The sequence below is a fragment of the Echiichthys vipera genome (genome assembly GCF_963691815.1).
Source record: "Echiichthys vipera genome assembly, chromosome: 9".
Taxonomy (NCBI): Eukaryota; Metazoa; Chordata; class Actinopteri; order Perciformes; family Trachinidae; genus Echiichthys; species Echiichthys vipera.
Window position 1 is genome coordinate 5,547,997 of NC_139834.1, and position 17,844 is coordinate 5,565,840.

The 17,844-nt window shown below is 40.1% G+C and overlaps 1 protein-coding gene across 2 annotated transcripts in view; it reads right to left on the minus strand.

Moving 5' to 3' along the window:
• agap2 (ArfGAP with GTPase domain, ankyrin repeat and PH domain 2) overlaps positions 1-17,844 on the minus strand; it is a gene marked incomplete at its 5' end in the record, with an annotated part of 37,092 nt that overhangs the window by 8,232 nt on the left and 11,016 nt on the right. The window contains 15 exons of one of the 2 annotated variants that reach the window (XM_083920216.1): positions 547-637; positions 1,903-2,054; positions 2,298-2,357; positions 2,792-2,926; positions 3,035-3,160; positions 4,574-4,754; positions 5,142-5,246; positions 6,600-6,674; positions 6,839-6,991; positions 8,254-8,372; positions 8,486-8,620; positions 10,587-10,722; positions 10,906-10,991; positions 12,144-12,231; positions 14,697-14,755. In XM_083920216.1, the coding sequence (XP_083776342.1) occupies positions 547-637; positions 1,903-2,054; positions 2,298-2,357; positions 2,792-2,926; positions 3,035-3,160; positions 4,574-4,754; positions 5,142-5,246; positions 6,600-6,674; positions 6,839-6,991; positions 8,254-8,372; positions 8,486-8,620; positions 10,587-10,722; positions 10,906-10,991; positions 12,144-12,231; positions 14,697-14,755 (1,701 nt within the window). The remainder of the gene's footprint in view (positions 1-546; positions 638-1,902; positions 2,055-2,297; positions 2,358-2,791; positions 2,927-3,034; positions 3,161-4,573; positions 4,755-5,141; positions 5,247-6,599; positions 6,675-6,838; positions 6,992-8,253; positions 8,373-8,485; positions 8,621-10,586; positions 10,723-10,905; positions 10,992-12,143; positions 12,232-14,696; positions 14,756-17,844) is intronic. The other variant, XM_083920217.1, reaches the window with a different exon arrangement.

The window sequence follows — 17,844 nt, forward strand, 5'->3', positions numbered from 1 at the left end:
CGACACAGTCTGACACAGCGCCGTGAAAGTCAAACTACAGTTCTAAATATACCGTCAGCTATTGTCAAAGAAAGATACAAACAAAACATTTATGTTATAGCAACAAATACTTTTAATAAGATGCTCCTATCAGAAATCACACCTCCCAGTAGCCCTCTGCCTGACACGTGTGAACGTGCACCCGCCGCTGTCTGCTTCATGTCCCCCCCGGATCAGAGGAACAAGAAAAAAATACAACTGATTTGACGATTAGTCGACTATAGGCAAGACGTGACGAATTAGATTCGACTATGAAAAGTCGGGGATATCCCTTATATATATATATATATATATATATATATGATTCTGAAATGAGTCAGTACTTTTTACTTATATACTTTTGGACTTTTAATTGTTTCACTGAAGTATAAAAGTACTTCTTCCACCTCTGTTGAGTAAACATAAACAGTGTGAAATCACCACCGCAGGCTGTGAACGGAGCATGAAATTATCCTCCAGAGTAAATCTGCAGCTGGAGGAAAAAGATAGTGACATTTAAGAACTCACTTGGTGCTTCACAGTCGACACACAGACCGTTGCCCTTGGCGTTGCGGATGGCCTGCAGCGCTACAGCCTCGCTCTGGCTGCTCCTCCGAGCCTGAATGCAAACAAACAAAGAGAACACATATTTAAACCATTTATTTGCAGACACAATTACTTATATTACAAGATCAAATGGTATTTGAAGTCCAACTTTGCCTCTATGTGAGTACATCAGAGAGTTACTGACGTTGTGCATTTGGTGCATAAAAGCAAATGTAGAATCCAGTTGCTCGTAGTAACAAGCTGATTGAGAAAATAGGTTTCTGTAACATTGAAAAGGGTCCTATTATACTCTTTCAGGTTCACTTTATTATTTCTCTCATACTGCTCATGGCTGCTGCACCCTCTGTCTGAGACGCTCTGTTGCAGCTCCTGTCTCGTTTAAAGTGTAATTCCGGCGCAAAATCATCCCATGGTCTTTTTCGACACTTCATACATCAAATAAGCCATCAAGACAGTTTTTTTGGGAATGTGTGTACTATTAACGGAGAAATCCAGTAGAGTCACCAGACGTGGCTAATAGTGATTAGCTCGGGGCAGTACGGTGAAGTCATTCAAATGTCTTTTTTAACCACTAATACTGCTGAAAATAACAGCAAACATCTGCAGCAGCATGAGAAGAGTCCCTACACAGAAAACAAAACACCAATGGGCTCCTTCCTTTGGGATTGACTTTGGTAATCCACTTGTATGGCTTTTACTATGAGAGGAGCTGGTACAGGGGCCATGGGAATATTTTGCGCTGAAATTACACTGACCCCCTAAAAATAAGCCCAGTCTGCTCTGATTGGCCAGGCACTTCCTGGGCTCCTCCCAGCTGTTCTTATCACTTCCGCTGAGATCTAGCTAAATGTCATTAGCAGTGGACTGTGGAGGAATAAAGCAGCAATTTCTACCATCAGAAAGCCTATAGAAGGCTTTATAAACTTAACACAACACAACCGGACATGTTGTAGCGGGCATGTGACCTCACAGTTCTCTCTGTCGCTAGCTCGTAGCTACTTGTAGTAAATAGTAACCTAACTACTGAAGCAGTGTGTAGCTGTTCTCATGGGCGTGCCTGGCGTGCTTTTCCTGGAGCAGATGACCTTTATTGAAAATCCATGAAGGCTTGATGTCAGACAACAGAGAAAGTAGAAAAAAGTGTCTGAAAGGAGGCGTTGACAGCAGTCTGTATCCTGAACAGATCTGCTCATGAACACGTTTACTTCTTTATTTGAGACTTTGGTCGTGTTTAGCATGTACATCCAACATTATCACAAGATATATATGACAGAAAATCAGGAAAAGCATGATAGGACCCCTATAAATCTTGTATACCTTGTTTCTGCCGCTCTCGCAGGACTGCAGGCTGGCCAGGATCTGGCTCTCTATAGCCAACACCCACGAGTCCCGGTCCTCCAGGCTTTGGGCCTCAAAGTGCCAAGTCTGCCCGGTGAACGACACAATGATAAAGTCTGCATTCTCTTCCTCTGTGAGTGAAAAAGGGAAGCAGAACAAACTCAAGTAAGATTTGCATGTGTACAGAGATGGCCAATTCACCATGGATTAATATAATGGGCATCATGAATCAGTCAGTGAAGGACGGACATGCAAAACGGTAGTTTGATGGAAGGGGAGAACAGAAGAATCTGGAGGTTATGACAATGACAACAAGTCAAACACACAGAGGGAAGATATTGTATGATTCAGTTTCATCACCCCTCACATGTTACCTGTTTTATTAATGTTTCTCAAGCTACCAAAGCTCTTTAATTTCCACATTTTGCGTTTGGCTGCGGAGCGAGAGGTAAGCATAGGGAGAGGGGAAAAAGAAGAGAAACAGAGAAAGACAAGAGCAAGTATTAAGAAAAAGGCTGTTCAGAAATTTTAAGAGAAAAAAACACTCATCTGGATCCTCACAGAAGCGACAGAGGTAAAAGATAGTTGCTCAAGAAAAAGGAATGTGAATAGGTAAAATATTTGTTAAAATTGCAAGAATCAAATGCTGCTCTTCAAAACTCCTCATAAACATACTGTTATGTTTTATGAATGCATTCATTTTCAAGTTATGTGAACTCAGATGCTTCTTAACACTCACTATAATATCTATTTGCATATGTACGATATTATTGACATAAAAAAGATCCTATTTTTATTGCAGTACTTGCAGCAGCAGTAGTATTTCATGCAGAGACTATCTCCAAAGTGGATCTCTGTGTCGAGTTACCTTCAGCCTGCCCAACGGCCGCGTCTCCTTTCTGATTCATGCTCTTCTTCCTTCTGTTCTTCTTCCTGTCGCTCATGGGAGATGATTGGCCTGGGTCTTTTCCAGTGAAAGGGCTGGCTGCTCCTTCGAGGGCATCTGACATGTGGTGCAAGAATAATGGATCATAGATCATATATGTATGAGAGCACTGAGTATTCTTTTAGTGGTCGCAGACTGAGAGGTTTTACTTCCTGCGGTACGTACCAACACTTTGTGCTTTGGTGGACAATGAGGAGGGGCAGCGTTGAAGTCCTCTGTCCCCTCCTTGAGGCGACAGACCGCCAGACCGATCATCGACCACAGACAGAGTTGCTGGACACAACTGGGGAACTGACAGCGAGAGAGGAAGTGAAAGGTTTATATGTAGTATGTCATATTTATGCGATGTTAGTCATTTCAACTTTTGACACAATGTAATGCAACATATCAGAGACATCAGTAGTGGAACCAGACTGTAAAAAAAGAATGGATGTGGCTTCAGGTCTGAAAAGTGAAGCCAACGTTGTGAAGTGCCTTTGAGTGTAATTCCGGCACAAAATCATCCCATGGTCTTTTTTAGCACTTACATACATCAAATAAGCCATCAAACCATTTTCTTTTGTGTAACAACTGTTAACGGAGAAAACCGGGAGAGTCGCTAACAGCCGGATGTGGCTAAAGTGATTAGCTTGGGGCAGTACGGTGAAGGCATTCAAACGTCTTTTTTAACCACTAATACTGCTGAAAATAACAGCAAACCTCTGCAGCAGCATGAGAACAGTCCCTACACAGAAAACAAAGCACCAATGGGCTCCTTCCCTTGGGATTGACTTTGGTAATCCACTTGAATGGACTTTACTATGAGAGGAGCTGGTACAGGGGCCAGTAGGTAAGTCTTTAAAACACTCTTTTAATAAACTCTGGATTCACTAACTACGTTGTTGGTTCTTTGTTTTCTGTGTAGGGACTCTTCTCATGCTACTGCAGAGGTTTGCTGTTATTTTCAGCAGTATTAGTGGTTAAAAAAGACGTTTTAATGCCTTCACCGTTCTGCCCCGAGCTAATCAGTGTTAGCCACGTCTGGCTGTTAGCGTCACTCTAGGATTTTTATAGTTTATAGTTCATCAACGGAAAAATTGTCTCGATGGCTTATTTGATGTATATTCATGCCGAAAAAGAGTGCGGGTCCATTAACACCGCACTTACACATTAATGCTGCATTCTCTCTGATGTCCAGCAGGGGCGACTCCTCTGGCTCTTACAAGAAGTCAGTTTGATAAGAAATCAATGAGAAAATGAGCCTAAACTTCTCTCTTGATTTATTCCCTCAGTAAACATTTTCCTAATGAGTTTATGTCTCAATCTCTAGTTTCAAGTCTTCATACATACAGCATGATGTTCATTTAGTCAATGATGATCCCATTTAGAGTCAAAAAGACCATAAAGCAGGGGACTCCCATCAGTAAGTTGTACAGTTTAGCGCTCTGCTAACTTGAACGGGTATTAGATGACATAATACTGATGCTCTTCTAGACTTTCAGAATCTGGCCGAATGAATCATATTCTGATATTAAGTAAAATACAAGTATCACAGACTTGTAGGAACCAGTGGGCTTGGTACTGAGTGCCACAGACAAGTTAGAGAAGTATTTAGAAACGGACTAACAGGATTAGTTAATTAAAAAGAAGTAGAGAATAATGGTCGCCTTCGCCTTTTAAATAACACTCTGTAAACTGTCCATGTACACAAGAGCATTGGCTCACCTGTACTGGTGCTGTCAGCGGCGGTCGGCTCCTTACTAAGCCCGTTGACTCCAGCTGCAGCGCCGGGGGGGACGGGCGAGGGCCCCGCGGGAGCTACGGCTCTCGGAGGACGTTTCCCGGGAACTTTAACCGTAACGCGCAGCAGGTCGATTTCCTTTCCGTGGGTGTTCTGAGTGTAGTCCTGAAACCGACAGTATAACTCAGATATTAGACACGTTCACCAGGAATACAGGTAGATTTAAAAGTAGTGACACTTTAGATTTTTGTTTCTGGAATACTCAAACCCTAATAACTGTACTTGAGTAAAAATATGCTAAGTTATTTTCCACAACTGGCGGTGCAGGAAACTCACTTAAAATGTTAATGTTAAACGTTAAATCACTCTGAATGCTTTCTGGAAAGAAATCAATAGTGAGTTAAAGTTTCTAAGCCTTTCCTGCAGCCCTTGTTTTTAAACCCACTGAAGTTGAAACTGCAGTTAAATCTGAAAAAGGTGCAGATGTAAAACTCTGAACGCTTCGCTGTGTTTTTTACTGCCACATCGATCCGTCTCATGGTGTTCTCTTACACTGGAGCTGGAGTGGTAAGACAGCGTGCCATTGTTGGACAGGGTGACGTATTTCTTCTTCCACTCCTTATTCAGAGAGCTGCCGCTTCTCTTCCACAGGATGCTCTGTCAAAAACAACAGCGAGGTCACTGCACAATCCGCCTAAATTTAGAGTCGAGACAATTTCTTCAAAGTGTGAAGCGCTCCGACAACAATAACTGAAAGCACTCGCACATTATTAATAGAACGCCCTTGAGATTTTTTTCTTTCTTGCTGCTTATATAAGATGAAATAAATAGTCTGTTTCCACTTTATTGCTGAAGATGGAATTGAAACATATTGAAAGGAGTCTCTTTCTGTCTGTCCTAAGATTTTCTGGACAACCGTTCATCCGATCGACTTCACACTTGGCGGGTATATTGCTGAGGACCCTGGGAAGTACGGGGTCGAGTGCTAGCTCTAGAGATATATAGGACGTATTTATTAGTAGTGCGTTATATACACACTGTGTAGTGTATTGAGAGGGGCCACCTGTTTGTTTATTATTTTCTTTAATTAAACACTCGTTTACATCTTACTCTGTGTCCTCGTCTGCATTTGGTAAAAGTGGATAGAGGTGTTGGCTCAATGCTAACACATAATGGGAATTACTATTAATGAAGAACGAGCTACGCAAATATCATATCTTCTTAACTAGAAAAATAACTCCTATAATTAGCATAGCTGCTACAACCAAGAGGCAAATAATCAGTGCTTAGTCATCATTATTTGTCATCATCACACCAAGGCATCATTGCAATGTTTACTGATTTACAGTTTGCTAGCTCAATGCTAACACATAATGGGAATTACCATTAACAGAAATGTGCTTTGCAAATAAATCATATCATCCTACCCTCAACCATCTAACCTTTTTTTTTCTTTTAAATTAACGGTTTCAAAATGTGCATTCACTTGTCAAAATGTTGGCAGGATTCACAAACAAATAAAAGCAAAAGTACAATAATAAAAAATCATAAAGTTGAACACAATCATGAACACACAAGGGTTTACCTAATTTGTTCTAAAATGATAAGATTAGCATAAAATCATCGTTTTGGTGACTTTTTTTAAGCAGTTTTAAATTTTATACTTTTCAAAATATGTATTTAGATCTGATCTTTTGAAAAAGATAGGAGGGTAAGTTTTTCAGATATTTCATTTTATGAATATAAAATTTAGCCAAGATAACGAGCAAATGAATTAGATACTGTTTGTTCTTGGATACATTTGGATGTTTGAATATTAGTTAGTAAGTTAGTTTGAATTAATTAAATTTGAATATCATATCATCCTAACCTCAACCATCTCGCAAGAGTTACTTGGGTTACCAGACACGACCATGTAACCTCTGAAATGAAGACTTTTGATACAAGTGTGAAGTTGTTTGGATGAGCGGTTCTCTAGAAGGTTTCAAATGTTTGGAATGTTAACCAAACCTGTTTGATGGGAACGCCCCGCGCGCCGCTCAGGTCTCCTTTAGCATCACCGGGCTTCTTATCAGAGTCCCGGTTCTGAAACAAATAAAAAACCCACCAGCGGGAAGTTGTTTTTAAAAAAAGAGCCGAAGATTTCAACAGAGAGAAACAAAGATGGCGCTGAATGGAGTGAAATGATAGTGAGGGATTAAGGGCGACTAAAAAAGGTGCGAGACGCCCGGCAGTTGGCGACAACTGACCTTGAAGAGGGAGGGCCGTCTGGGGATGCCCTTCAGCGCACGTGAGTTGAGGCTGCCCACCCCCTCTCCCTGTGCAACCCGCAGCTCTCTGTGAGCGATCACAGGGGTGGAGGGCAGGGAGTAAGCGTAGCCACAACTCGGGCCATTACTGGCCTGAGGAGGAGCAGCGAGGGTCGGGGAGAGGACAACCGGGGTCAAGAGGTCAGGATGGGGGGATGGAGGAAAGAGATGGAGAGAGTGAGAATGGGCTGAAAGATGAAAAACAGGTGAAGTACGTTTACAAAAAGGTGGATGATGATCGACAGTGTGTTTTTCTTTTTCCTCGCCATCGATCATCGTGGAGGAGGGCAATGTGGTACTGATGGAGCTGAGAGGGATGTGATGGGAGGGATGGCCGGTCTTGGAGATGGCGTTGAAAATTGAAAATTTCAGTTTGATAAATGATTTAAACTTTATAAGTTTAAGTATCATTTATTTTCGCATCATGCCCACAAAAATATGCGCCTGAAGATTTTTTTATGGAGTCATAGGAGTGCCATAACAACATTATAACATTGTAAGAAATAAAAATAAGGGAAATATTACATATAATATAATATATATAATACAATAATAAAAGGTAAAAATGTGGAGGTAAATATATAAAAGAGCAAAAAAGCAATAGCAAATAGTGATAAAAAAATAAATAAAAATATACAGAAATATTTGTCTTTATAATTCCATTTTTTTTATTGACTTAATGATTCAATTTTTACATTTTTTGTTTATTCCTCTTTATATTTCCACAATATTTTCCTATTCCTTTACAGATGAGTTATTTTTTTGGCACTCCTGTGACTCCGTACTTATGGAGCTGAGCAGAAAAACAAAAAAGTGCTCAGCCGAAGAGAACACCTGCATGGCAACAGTAGCACACTCTCATCCGTGTCCTATTATTTCCAGGTCTGACGTAATATCTGTCTGGAAGAAGACTGTGTTTACCCTGACAAAAGAACAATAACAAGTTTCACACCTGATGTGTTAGTGTTCACATATAAATGCATTTCCTGGACACTTCTTTAGGCCATCCGTCAGGCTTTAGAAATATTTCTACTGCATGTGTGAATCTGTGCAAAACAGTGCCAAAGGTCGCCAGTAGTGTGAATGGAGACGCCGCTTTGCAACTATGGGCTTGGTGACATAGTGATTCATTATTATTATATTTATCCATGATTAAAACATTACTTTAAGAGACAGTGTTTGCTGTTTACATGCATTTTTTACGTTGTCAACAAACAAACATTACAACAAACCTCACGCAGAACTGCACTACACCCTATGTTTTAATATAAAATTGTGTTTTTTAATCCCATGTGAGATGAGCCAAATGTTTGTCACAGACAGAAATCAAAACGGCCGCTGTCAGGATGAGGTACCTGTCCGGGGAACGATGCTGATCCAGGTGTGGAGCCTCCAGAGTGACTTGGAGAGTTGGGAAGAGACTTGCAGGCCTGCAGCGCCGCCTGCTTCTTCTGAGCTACAATCTTCTGGGCAGCTGTTCAAACACACAGCAGACATTACACTGTTTTTGCTTTGTGGTGAACCAGGCCTCTCACCCTATGCTTTTGCATGTATTTTAGAGCACAGATAACATTTCAGTCAGCTCACCCTCTGAAAACACTCGATCCACGTTGAACCCGTAGGTTGCACAGGTCTCGTAAAACAGCGAGTGACGCACATCGATGCACAGCTGCCTGGCTCTCTGATCCTCGATCACACGGGGGTTGGTGCTATTGATTTTATCTGGGGAACAAATCAGTGAATAGGAACCCATAAATTAGGATCAAAACAGAACTGCAATGAGTCTGTAATACAGGCTCGTTTTACAACATGCAGGATCATCATAAACATAAACAGTTTGAACCGAAATATTCACCATTTCTTATTAAAACAGCAAAATTAAAGATTGTATAATTGTTGCTTTGGTAAAGTGTAGCTTGTTTCACCCCCCTGAAACATGGTATGAGACTTTTGTTTGCATGCAAATGTTGGGCAGGAAAACCCGTAGGTTGACAATCACGTGACCTGAGAAATGTACCGATCTAAACCTCAACCATGATCTAAACTATAAGCTGAGGTTGGAGGTATGCCAGGACCTGCACATATGGATGCTGTGTTGTGGTCTGTTTGCAGTGATTTTTTAATATGTTGTGTCTGTTTGCAGTGATTTTTTAATATGTTGTGTCTGTTTGCAGTGATTTTTTAATATGTTGTGTTCTGTTTGCAGTGATTTTTTAATATGTTGTGTTGTGGTCTGTTTGCAGTGATTTTTTAATATGTTGTGGTCTGTTTGCAGTGATTTTTTAATAAGTTGTGTTGTGGTCTGTTTGCAGTGATTTTTTAATAAGTTGTGGTCTGTTTGCAGTGATTTTTTAATAAGTTGTGGTCTGTTTGCAGTGATTTTTTAATATGTTGTGGTCTGTTTGCAGTGATTTTTTAATAAGTTGTGATCTGTTTGCAGTGATTTTTTAATATGTTGTGATCTGTTTGCAGTGATTTTTTAATATGTTGTGATCTGTTTGCAGTGATTTTTTAATATGTTGTGATCTGTTTGCAGTGATTTTTTAATAAGTTGTGTTGTGGTCTGTTTGCAGTGATTTTTTAATAAGTTGTGGTCTGTTTGCAGTGATTTTTTAATATGTTTTGATCTGTTTGCAGTGATTTTTTAATAAGTTGTGATCTGTTTGCAGTGATTTTTTAATATGTTGTGTCTGTTTGCAGTGATTTTTTAATATGTTGTGATCTGTTTGCAGTGATTTTTTAATATGTTGTGGTCTGTTTGCAGTGATTTTTTAATATGTTGTGTCTGTTTGCAGTGATTTTTTAATATGTTGTGTCTGTTTGCAGTGATTTTTTAATATGTTGTGATCTGTTTGCAGTGATTTTTTAATATGTTGTGATCTGTTTGCAGTGATTTTTTAATACTTTGTGTTGTGTTCTGTTTGCAGTGATTTTTTAATATGTTGTGTTCTGTTTGCAGTGATTTTTTAATATGTTGTGGTCTGTTTGCAGTGATTTTTTAATATGTTGTGATCTGTTTGCAGTGATTTTTTAATAAGTTGTGGTCTGTTTGCAGTGATTTTTTAATAAGTTGTGGTCTGTTTGCAGTGATTTTTTAATAAGTTGTGTCTGTTTGCAGTGATTTCTTAATATGTTGTGTTGTGGTCTGTTTGCAGTGATTTTTTAATATGTTGTGTTGTGGTCTGTTTGCAGTGATTTTTTAATATGTTGTGTTGTGGTCTGTTTGCAGGGATGTTTTAAAGTGTTGTGTTGCAGTATTTGCAGTGTGTTTTCTAAATGCTGCGCATGTGTTGTCAAACTGATGAAGATGTTTTCTTAATTTGCTCGCGTTTTGTCTATTTGCATGCGTTTTCTTAAGTTGCAGTGCCGTGAGCACTCAGGACCACCGCACGATTGGGTTAGTTTGTGATATCAGTCGTTATCAGGCTAACATTAGCTAGCTACAGACACCGGGTAACGCCAAACAGACACTTGTCAACATTGACAACTTCACTTTAGGTCACCAAGTGTGCTGGAAATTCTTTGTCAGAATAAGAATTGACTTTTCAAACTGTGAAAATGGAAATCTAGTCTAATTTGCACCTGAACAGATGTTGGTCGAACTTATGTTTTACAGCATATTTATTTGATATGTCCCCCACGGTTGAGCTCCAGAACAACTCTACGTGGCTGTGACTCGTGTGCTGACCTTGGGTGCCGACCACGATGACTGGGATGTCGCTGCGGTGTGCACTCAGCTGGCTGTAGAGCTGGTAGAGCTCCTGGAAGCTGCCCTCGTTCTCCAGACTGAAGACCAGGATCACTGCATCAACCCAGCTGCTGAACTGAAGGAGGAAGAGCACGACGGATGATGGAGACTGCAGGTGTTTCAGGTTTGTTACAAAGAGAGAAGCTCTCTCACACACACACACACACACACACACACACACACACACACACACACACACACACACACACACACACACACACACACACACACACACACACACACACACACACAGACACACCTGTGCATCAGGCGGCCCAGGTTCCTCCCGGATCAGTAATAAATGACTCTGTCCATCCACCAGCACTTCCTTTTTATACCTGCCACCTGATGAGGACAGACAAGGTATTTAGTAGCGTGACAGAAGGAGGAAGAATCACAAAACACGCTGCACGAAACATCGAACAATAAATGAAATATGACACTCAAAGAGCATGAACATTAGATATGTTTTTACGACTCCACCACGGCTCATAGAAAACGAGGTCCACGGTTTCTCCGGTGGACTTTACCGTAGATGGGTGATAAAAGGAAGACACTATTTTCTTAATCGTGTTTGTGCACCCAGGGACAGCACACACATACACACACACACACACACACACACACACACGATAAAGGTATGATGCGGCAGAGCGGAGCTAGATAACTGTTCGATAGATAACAGCTGAACACTAACGATCTCTAAATATATAAACAGATAAACAGGTGACAACTAACTAAAGACAAATAGATAACTGACCATAGCAAGATAGATAGATCAGATATAGGCAATATAGAGCAAGCTATACCTTTAAAAGTTGCGCTCAGTAATAAGAGTGAACGAGACTGGAGCAGAGAGCTTATACAAGAAACATGACGTCACATAATATGCCGTCATTTTATTATGAATATGACCACGCCCACTTCAAATCCAAAACTAGGACAGTTAAAAAACTGAAACGACAATATTTCGAATTTGTATTTAAACTAATTTTAAATCATTTTTATGTGCTTAATGTATGTAATTACACTCCTAAATTACATATTTAGAAGGATATTTTGGATTTGGGTTTAAAGTGAAATACTATTATATGGTATTATATATTCTGTCATGAGATTATTAGCCAACATGATTATTTACGAAATTATTTTGTGATTATCTGCCAAAGTAGTTGAGAAATTATATTTGGTATTGTTTTGTATTGTCGAATTGTATCATTTTTGTGCGAAATTAGTGAAATGTAGTTGAGTAGAAGAGTATCATGTACCATTTGAAGCATTTTTTGCTTATACGATATTTTTGGGTGCATCTTCATGGCTGCATGCACTTATTTGTAGGTTGCATTGGATAAAAGCATCAGCGTAATGACTGTAAAGTATGGAGTGATATGAGAAGAAAAGTACCTCAAATTTGTTCTTAGGATACTTGAGTAAATGTACGTCATTACATCAGTGTAAAGGACAAACGCTATAAAATATGTGTTTAATGTTTCTTACCATCAGGCTTCTCGAGTGCAACATAACTGCCTGTGATGTATTTGTTCACCAGCGCTGACTTGCCGCTTTTTAGACTTCCCAGAATGCCCTGAGGGCAGAAGAGAGGGAAGAAATACAACACCGTAAAGTTCATTCAGGGTCAGCGTGCACCATCGATCACACAGTCACGTATCAAATATAACTCTCAAACAGACAGAATTAAAAATACAAAGTTCCTCCATCCAATGTCTTCTTCTTCCTTTCAGTCACGTTTGTCAGCATTTTATTGTTTTTTTTCTTCCATATATGGACGTATTGGTTAAAGAAGTATTCACACACGTTATGTCATATCCGTTACTACATGTAGTTGAATTTTATTTAAAATTAGAATCAATAAAATTGCAAATGTGGCTCTACTTTGACAAAACTAGATATGTGTATATATAAATTCAAATCAAATCAAACTGAACTAATTTAATTTTGTATAATTTTGTATTCTTTTTACTGAGATCTGAAATAAATTCAGAAATTCAATTCAAATACAAATCTGATTCAAATTGGTTCCAAATGAAGCATAATAAAATGGTAGAAAGATGATTTTGTTGTTGATTTTAAATGGGAATAAATATAAGATGATTGAAAGGAGCCTAAATAAATATGTGTAAATAGAAATTCAAACCAAATGCAATTTCATCATTTCAAGTCTGTTTTTCACATCCGCATCTACATACACTTCGTATCTGCATACAGGTGGGCTTCTGCGTGTTGTTTCTTGTCCACCTCAGATGGTGCAGACTGGTTTGTCCAAGTGGTGTAGCCGAAACTAGGCTTCAAAGATGGCCGACCTTCTGCACATGCACGCATCAGATCATGCATTTACGCGGTCTATAAGTTGAGATATCACGCCCTTTCAAAAACAATTTTTGAACGTGCAAACAAAACAAAAACAACAGCCGCCAAACCTGTGAACCTTTTACCATCACCTCTTTCCTCAGTGAGACGCCAAACAAACTCAGATCTGTAGTTCGAAAGGTTGTTACGTCAGGACTTAAAGACGGGATAGCCCGTGGGCATGCGTGGATTCTGTGAGTGCATGATTGCCAGTGTGTTCGCTCAAGCACACAGGAAGTGTGCCAGGCTTTGAAGCCAAATTGACATATTGGCCAAACGGTGGAATTATCACTGCTGGGTCGGTCACGTGATTCATCTCTGGCCCAAAAATACATTTTCCCCATCGACTTACATGACAAAAGAGAAGTCTGTTAATCTGGGGATACATTTTTTTTAAACGTCACAACCTCCGCGAAATGATTTAAGGTTGAATATGGAGAATGTGCAGAACACCGCCATCTAGTGTTTCAAGATCGTAGCCGCAACAACAAAAAATAATTCCAGCAGTCAGGTTGCCAGGTTGGTCAGACCCTGTAGCCTACAGGAGACCGGCGTCTTTTTGAGCCTGTTTGAACTCATCCCCTCCAGCAAATCACACCGTAAAAACAAGTTTGACTGACAGTTAGCGTTAGCGTTAGCGTTAGCCGTTAGCGTTAGCTGTTCCAGCTAAGTAAAGATGAAAGTGATGTTAGCGATCAAGGAGAAGCGTAGCCATTTGGACGTGCGTTTGAATGGCGTTTCTCTCCTTTCTCTCAGTCCATGGAGTAAATGCTCGGCCTATATTGACTCTGGTTTTTGCCCGTCTCCGCTCACTCAGCTGCTGGGATAAAGAACGCCCCCTTCACTGAGGCTCCCAAGCAGCTGCAGGATTGGCAAACTCCATTTCACCCAGTGCCAGCCTACAGTAGCTGCACCCAACAACAGATAACCCTGGAAAGCAGCAACACCCAACGCTATTGGCTGCTACAATGGAAACAGAATGGGACAGAAAGTCATTGTCGAGCCAGTCAAAAAAAATGTAGAATATTAATTCAGACTAAATATATTTTTTTATGGAAAAGCAGTACTTTCATTATGTATCCCTCAAAACGCCCCATGGGTGTATTGTTTTATTTTTTTAAATAGCTTTTAATAAAGATTGTACATATTCAACCTTTAATATCAGAATTTGAACATAACATTTTGAAATTCTAGAAGAGCCTCATAATTAAATAATTTAGTCCCAATTCAAGTTAGCCGGAGAGGTAAACCGGAAGTAGCCAAAGTCTGTAGTGCGCCTGCTCTGTGGGCCACACAACATAGTAACAGAGGAGATCATTCAGGTATTCTTAGAGGCGTTTTTTGGCTTCATGCGGCTTTTTGGGGCTCCGTCTCTAATGCTGAATCCAGGTCTCTTTATACATCCATAGTTACGCCTTGTTTGCTCTCCACACGGACTGTTTACTTGCATGCAACCAAAGCAAACAAACTACAAATGGAAACCAGACCGTTTCTACTGCCCAAATATTGTCCTGTTGCGTGCATAATCTGTTTATAGAGATTATAACTAACCTAACATAACATTATGGAAGTGTTGGGTGCCTAAGTTTGAACTCTGTATAGATGACAGACTAAAATAACAGAATGATTAACGCTTGGAATAAAGCTTTGTGTTTGTGATGCAGCTGGTTGTGAGCGCCTCACCAGTCTGAGCTCTGGGATGGATCTGCTCAGGGTCCACTCCTGGCTGTTGGCAATGTTTACTAGAGAGAGAGAGAGAGCGAGAGAGAGAGAGGGAGACAAACGGTCAGTGAGGCAGAGAAGCAGAGAGAGATTCATCATTTTCATCATGTACAGTAAAAAGGGCAGCCATCATAACGGCCTGTGGGAGAGCAATAAATCACACAGCTGCTGCGTGACCGCTCGCCATAAACACACGTGTGGCCTCGCAGGTCCTCTTAATGAATATGACCTTTCATTCACGACAGGGGGGATGGCGTCAGACAAGATGCAGCCACACCACTTGTTATCCACTTTGCTCCCTGTGCGCTTTGAATGATGGGCAGCTGTGTTGATGTGTGTGAGTTACTGGATGCTTCACTGCAGCTGCCATTCAAAACATTCAAAGACCCGTCGTCTGTGGATTTGAACGGCGTCTCCCTTCTGAACTACACTAACGATGCAATAATGATTGGTTAATTGATTAACCTTTTGGCTGCTGATCAAGGTGACATCTACAAATGTCTTATGTCCAGTAGTCCAAAGATATTCTGTTTACAGAGCAGAGAAAAACAGCAACATAAAGCTGCAACAAGTGAATATGTTTTGCTTGAAAAATTAATAAAACCATTAATTATCAAAATACTTGCAGTTATTTATCTGCCAGTTGGGTTAACTAATCAAGCAATCGAATAATTATTTGTAAAGGAGTACGTGGGAGAAATTTGTGTTGGTTTAAACAGATCAAACAGTTTGAGGTAATCTAATTATAGTCAGTGTATTTACACTGGAGATCAAACTTAGAGAACAAACTATTAATACTCTATTTAGTCTGAATGTGATAGAATATCAGCTGTGTCTACCAATATATACCTATATACATATACCACTGCTGTCCCAGCATGTTTTTTTTTAATAACCAAGGCACTTCAACAAAAACCTTTATGTAGTGAAAACAACAGTGATCAAAATGAGAGAACAGTGTTGATTGTGTCAGAAGAGAAGATATCAACAATGTTTTCTTCTCTAGGATTGAAAAATGAACAGGAAGTGAAGAGGCCACAGCTTTGAATGACTTCAGCACATCTGCACCCACAGGACATCACTAGTTTCTCACACTGCTCTGGTTTGATCTGCGTCCGTAGTTTAAAAAAAATGCTAATACAACAGTGGTATAGCCACAGCTGATATTCTATCAAATTCTGAACAATAATGAATAACAATATTTCAGAATAAATCAAGAATTAATAACTTGTTCTTTTATTTTGATCTCCAGTGTAGATGGTGGTCTGCACGCCCCAAGTTTGGAGAAGCAGGCAAGAGGACATAAGCCAAGAAATGTACTGATGTGGATGGGGCAGCAGCTAAACGTATTTTAAACACCTAAAAAAACGCTTTACTTGCCACCAGAAAAAAACTGAAATTTAAACCTCACAGAACACAGGAGTTGCTGTTTTACCACTGCCTCCATCTGTTGTTGTTTTTTTGGTTATTGTGGAACTTTGGTGTTTTAAAGGGTTAGGAACTAACTAAAACCTGACAAACAAACTAACAGAAGGCAGCTGTTGAGCGGCAACTCATGTGTTCTGCAAGGTCAAATTAGTCTTTTTGTCAATGGAGTCTGGTGGCTTTGCAGGGCTCAACACCAACGTTTAAAAGTGGTTGCCGAAAACAAATACATGTATGCACCCGACGAAAACACCAAGAATGTGCAGCGTTGTCTGGTTCTCATTCTGACTATAACAATTTGAGCAATTTAAACATCACTAATGAAAATAAAAAAAATGTATTCATTTTGAGGTGCACATTTTGCTGTTTGCTGTCCCTTGTTTTTTATTTGTAAAAAAAAAGCAGAGAATCGGTTGTAGATTTCATGCAGATAGAAACCTGGCAACCGACCTGTCGAGCCCTGCTTTACAAAAGAATAGATAATGAAGAAGTTCCCCTTCTGAAAGAGCTATCTGACAGCAAGGTAAAGCAGTGAAAATATTATAAATATAGCCTATAGCCCCCCGCGACCCCGGATAAGCGGTTGAAGATGAGATGAGATGATGAGATGATAGCCTACACTTAAACTGATACTGACTTTTCTTCTTTTCTGTGTCTAAAATACGATTAGCTGCTGCCCACGTTCACTGTAGAGGGGTCGGGTTGCACACAGCTGTGCCAACGTCTGGGCAAAAGAGAGGTAGCGTGCCCCCAATGTGATGTGACGCTTACACCCAGACACCCAGCTGCAGCTTCAGAGGGAGAATAAAAATAAAGATCGCCTTAGGAAGAGAAGTTAAAACTGATTCAGAGAGAAAGAAAAAAAAAAAAAACAGTGTCCAGTTTATTAGGTACATCCAGTTTAAACTGATGTGGTCTGATACAACAGTCCTGCAGTAAATCCTCCTTCGACAAAGACCTGTTAAATCAACTGTAGCTCTTTACATTGTGTTATACATGCTATATCCTACTCTAATTGGCATACATGAGGTTGACAAGATAGTAGAAAACATGTCCCTGTAACACAATACAGTTCAACAACACTCAGTGTTCACACACTGCGTGTTTACATGCAGTTTAAAAACCAGATTAAATTCAGGTTAAGGAAGTACCCACGTTTTTCAAACGCCATGTAAACACCTAGCCTGGCTAACGCACCAACCATGTTTATGCATGGTTTACGATTGCCCAGAACCGTTTATTGGGCACTACAAATGTCTATCAAATGCATCTGTACGGAGCTCATAGCCAATCGTATCAATCATACCAGATGCGTATGTAGGCCGACAGAAATTCCATGAGGAAGAAGATGATGGGTCAGAGAATCATGTGTACACGATTGCCGTTGAGAAACTATTGCCATTCTTGCAGACAAACATGAGGCAAGAAGGTAGCGCTATATATGTACACTCTACAGATATGTTTTTACCCCGGTTAAAATCAGACTTTTCGTACCCGGAGTGTAACCGGAGTATTCGTGCATGCAAATACTTTAAGATAAGATAAGGGTAAGATCGGGTTACATGTCCGCATATGCTTCGTAGGTTATAAATGCCCCTTCCCACTCCGCTGCAGTGGTTCTTGACCCGGATATAGAATAGATCAGGAAAAAACAGCGCCAAAAACAACAGCAGCAACACAAGCT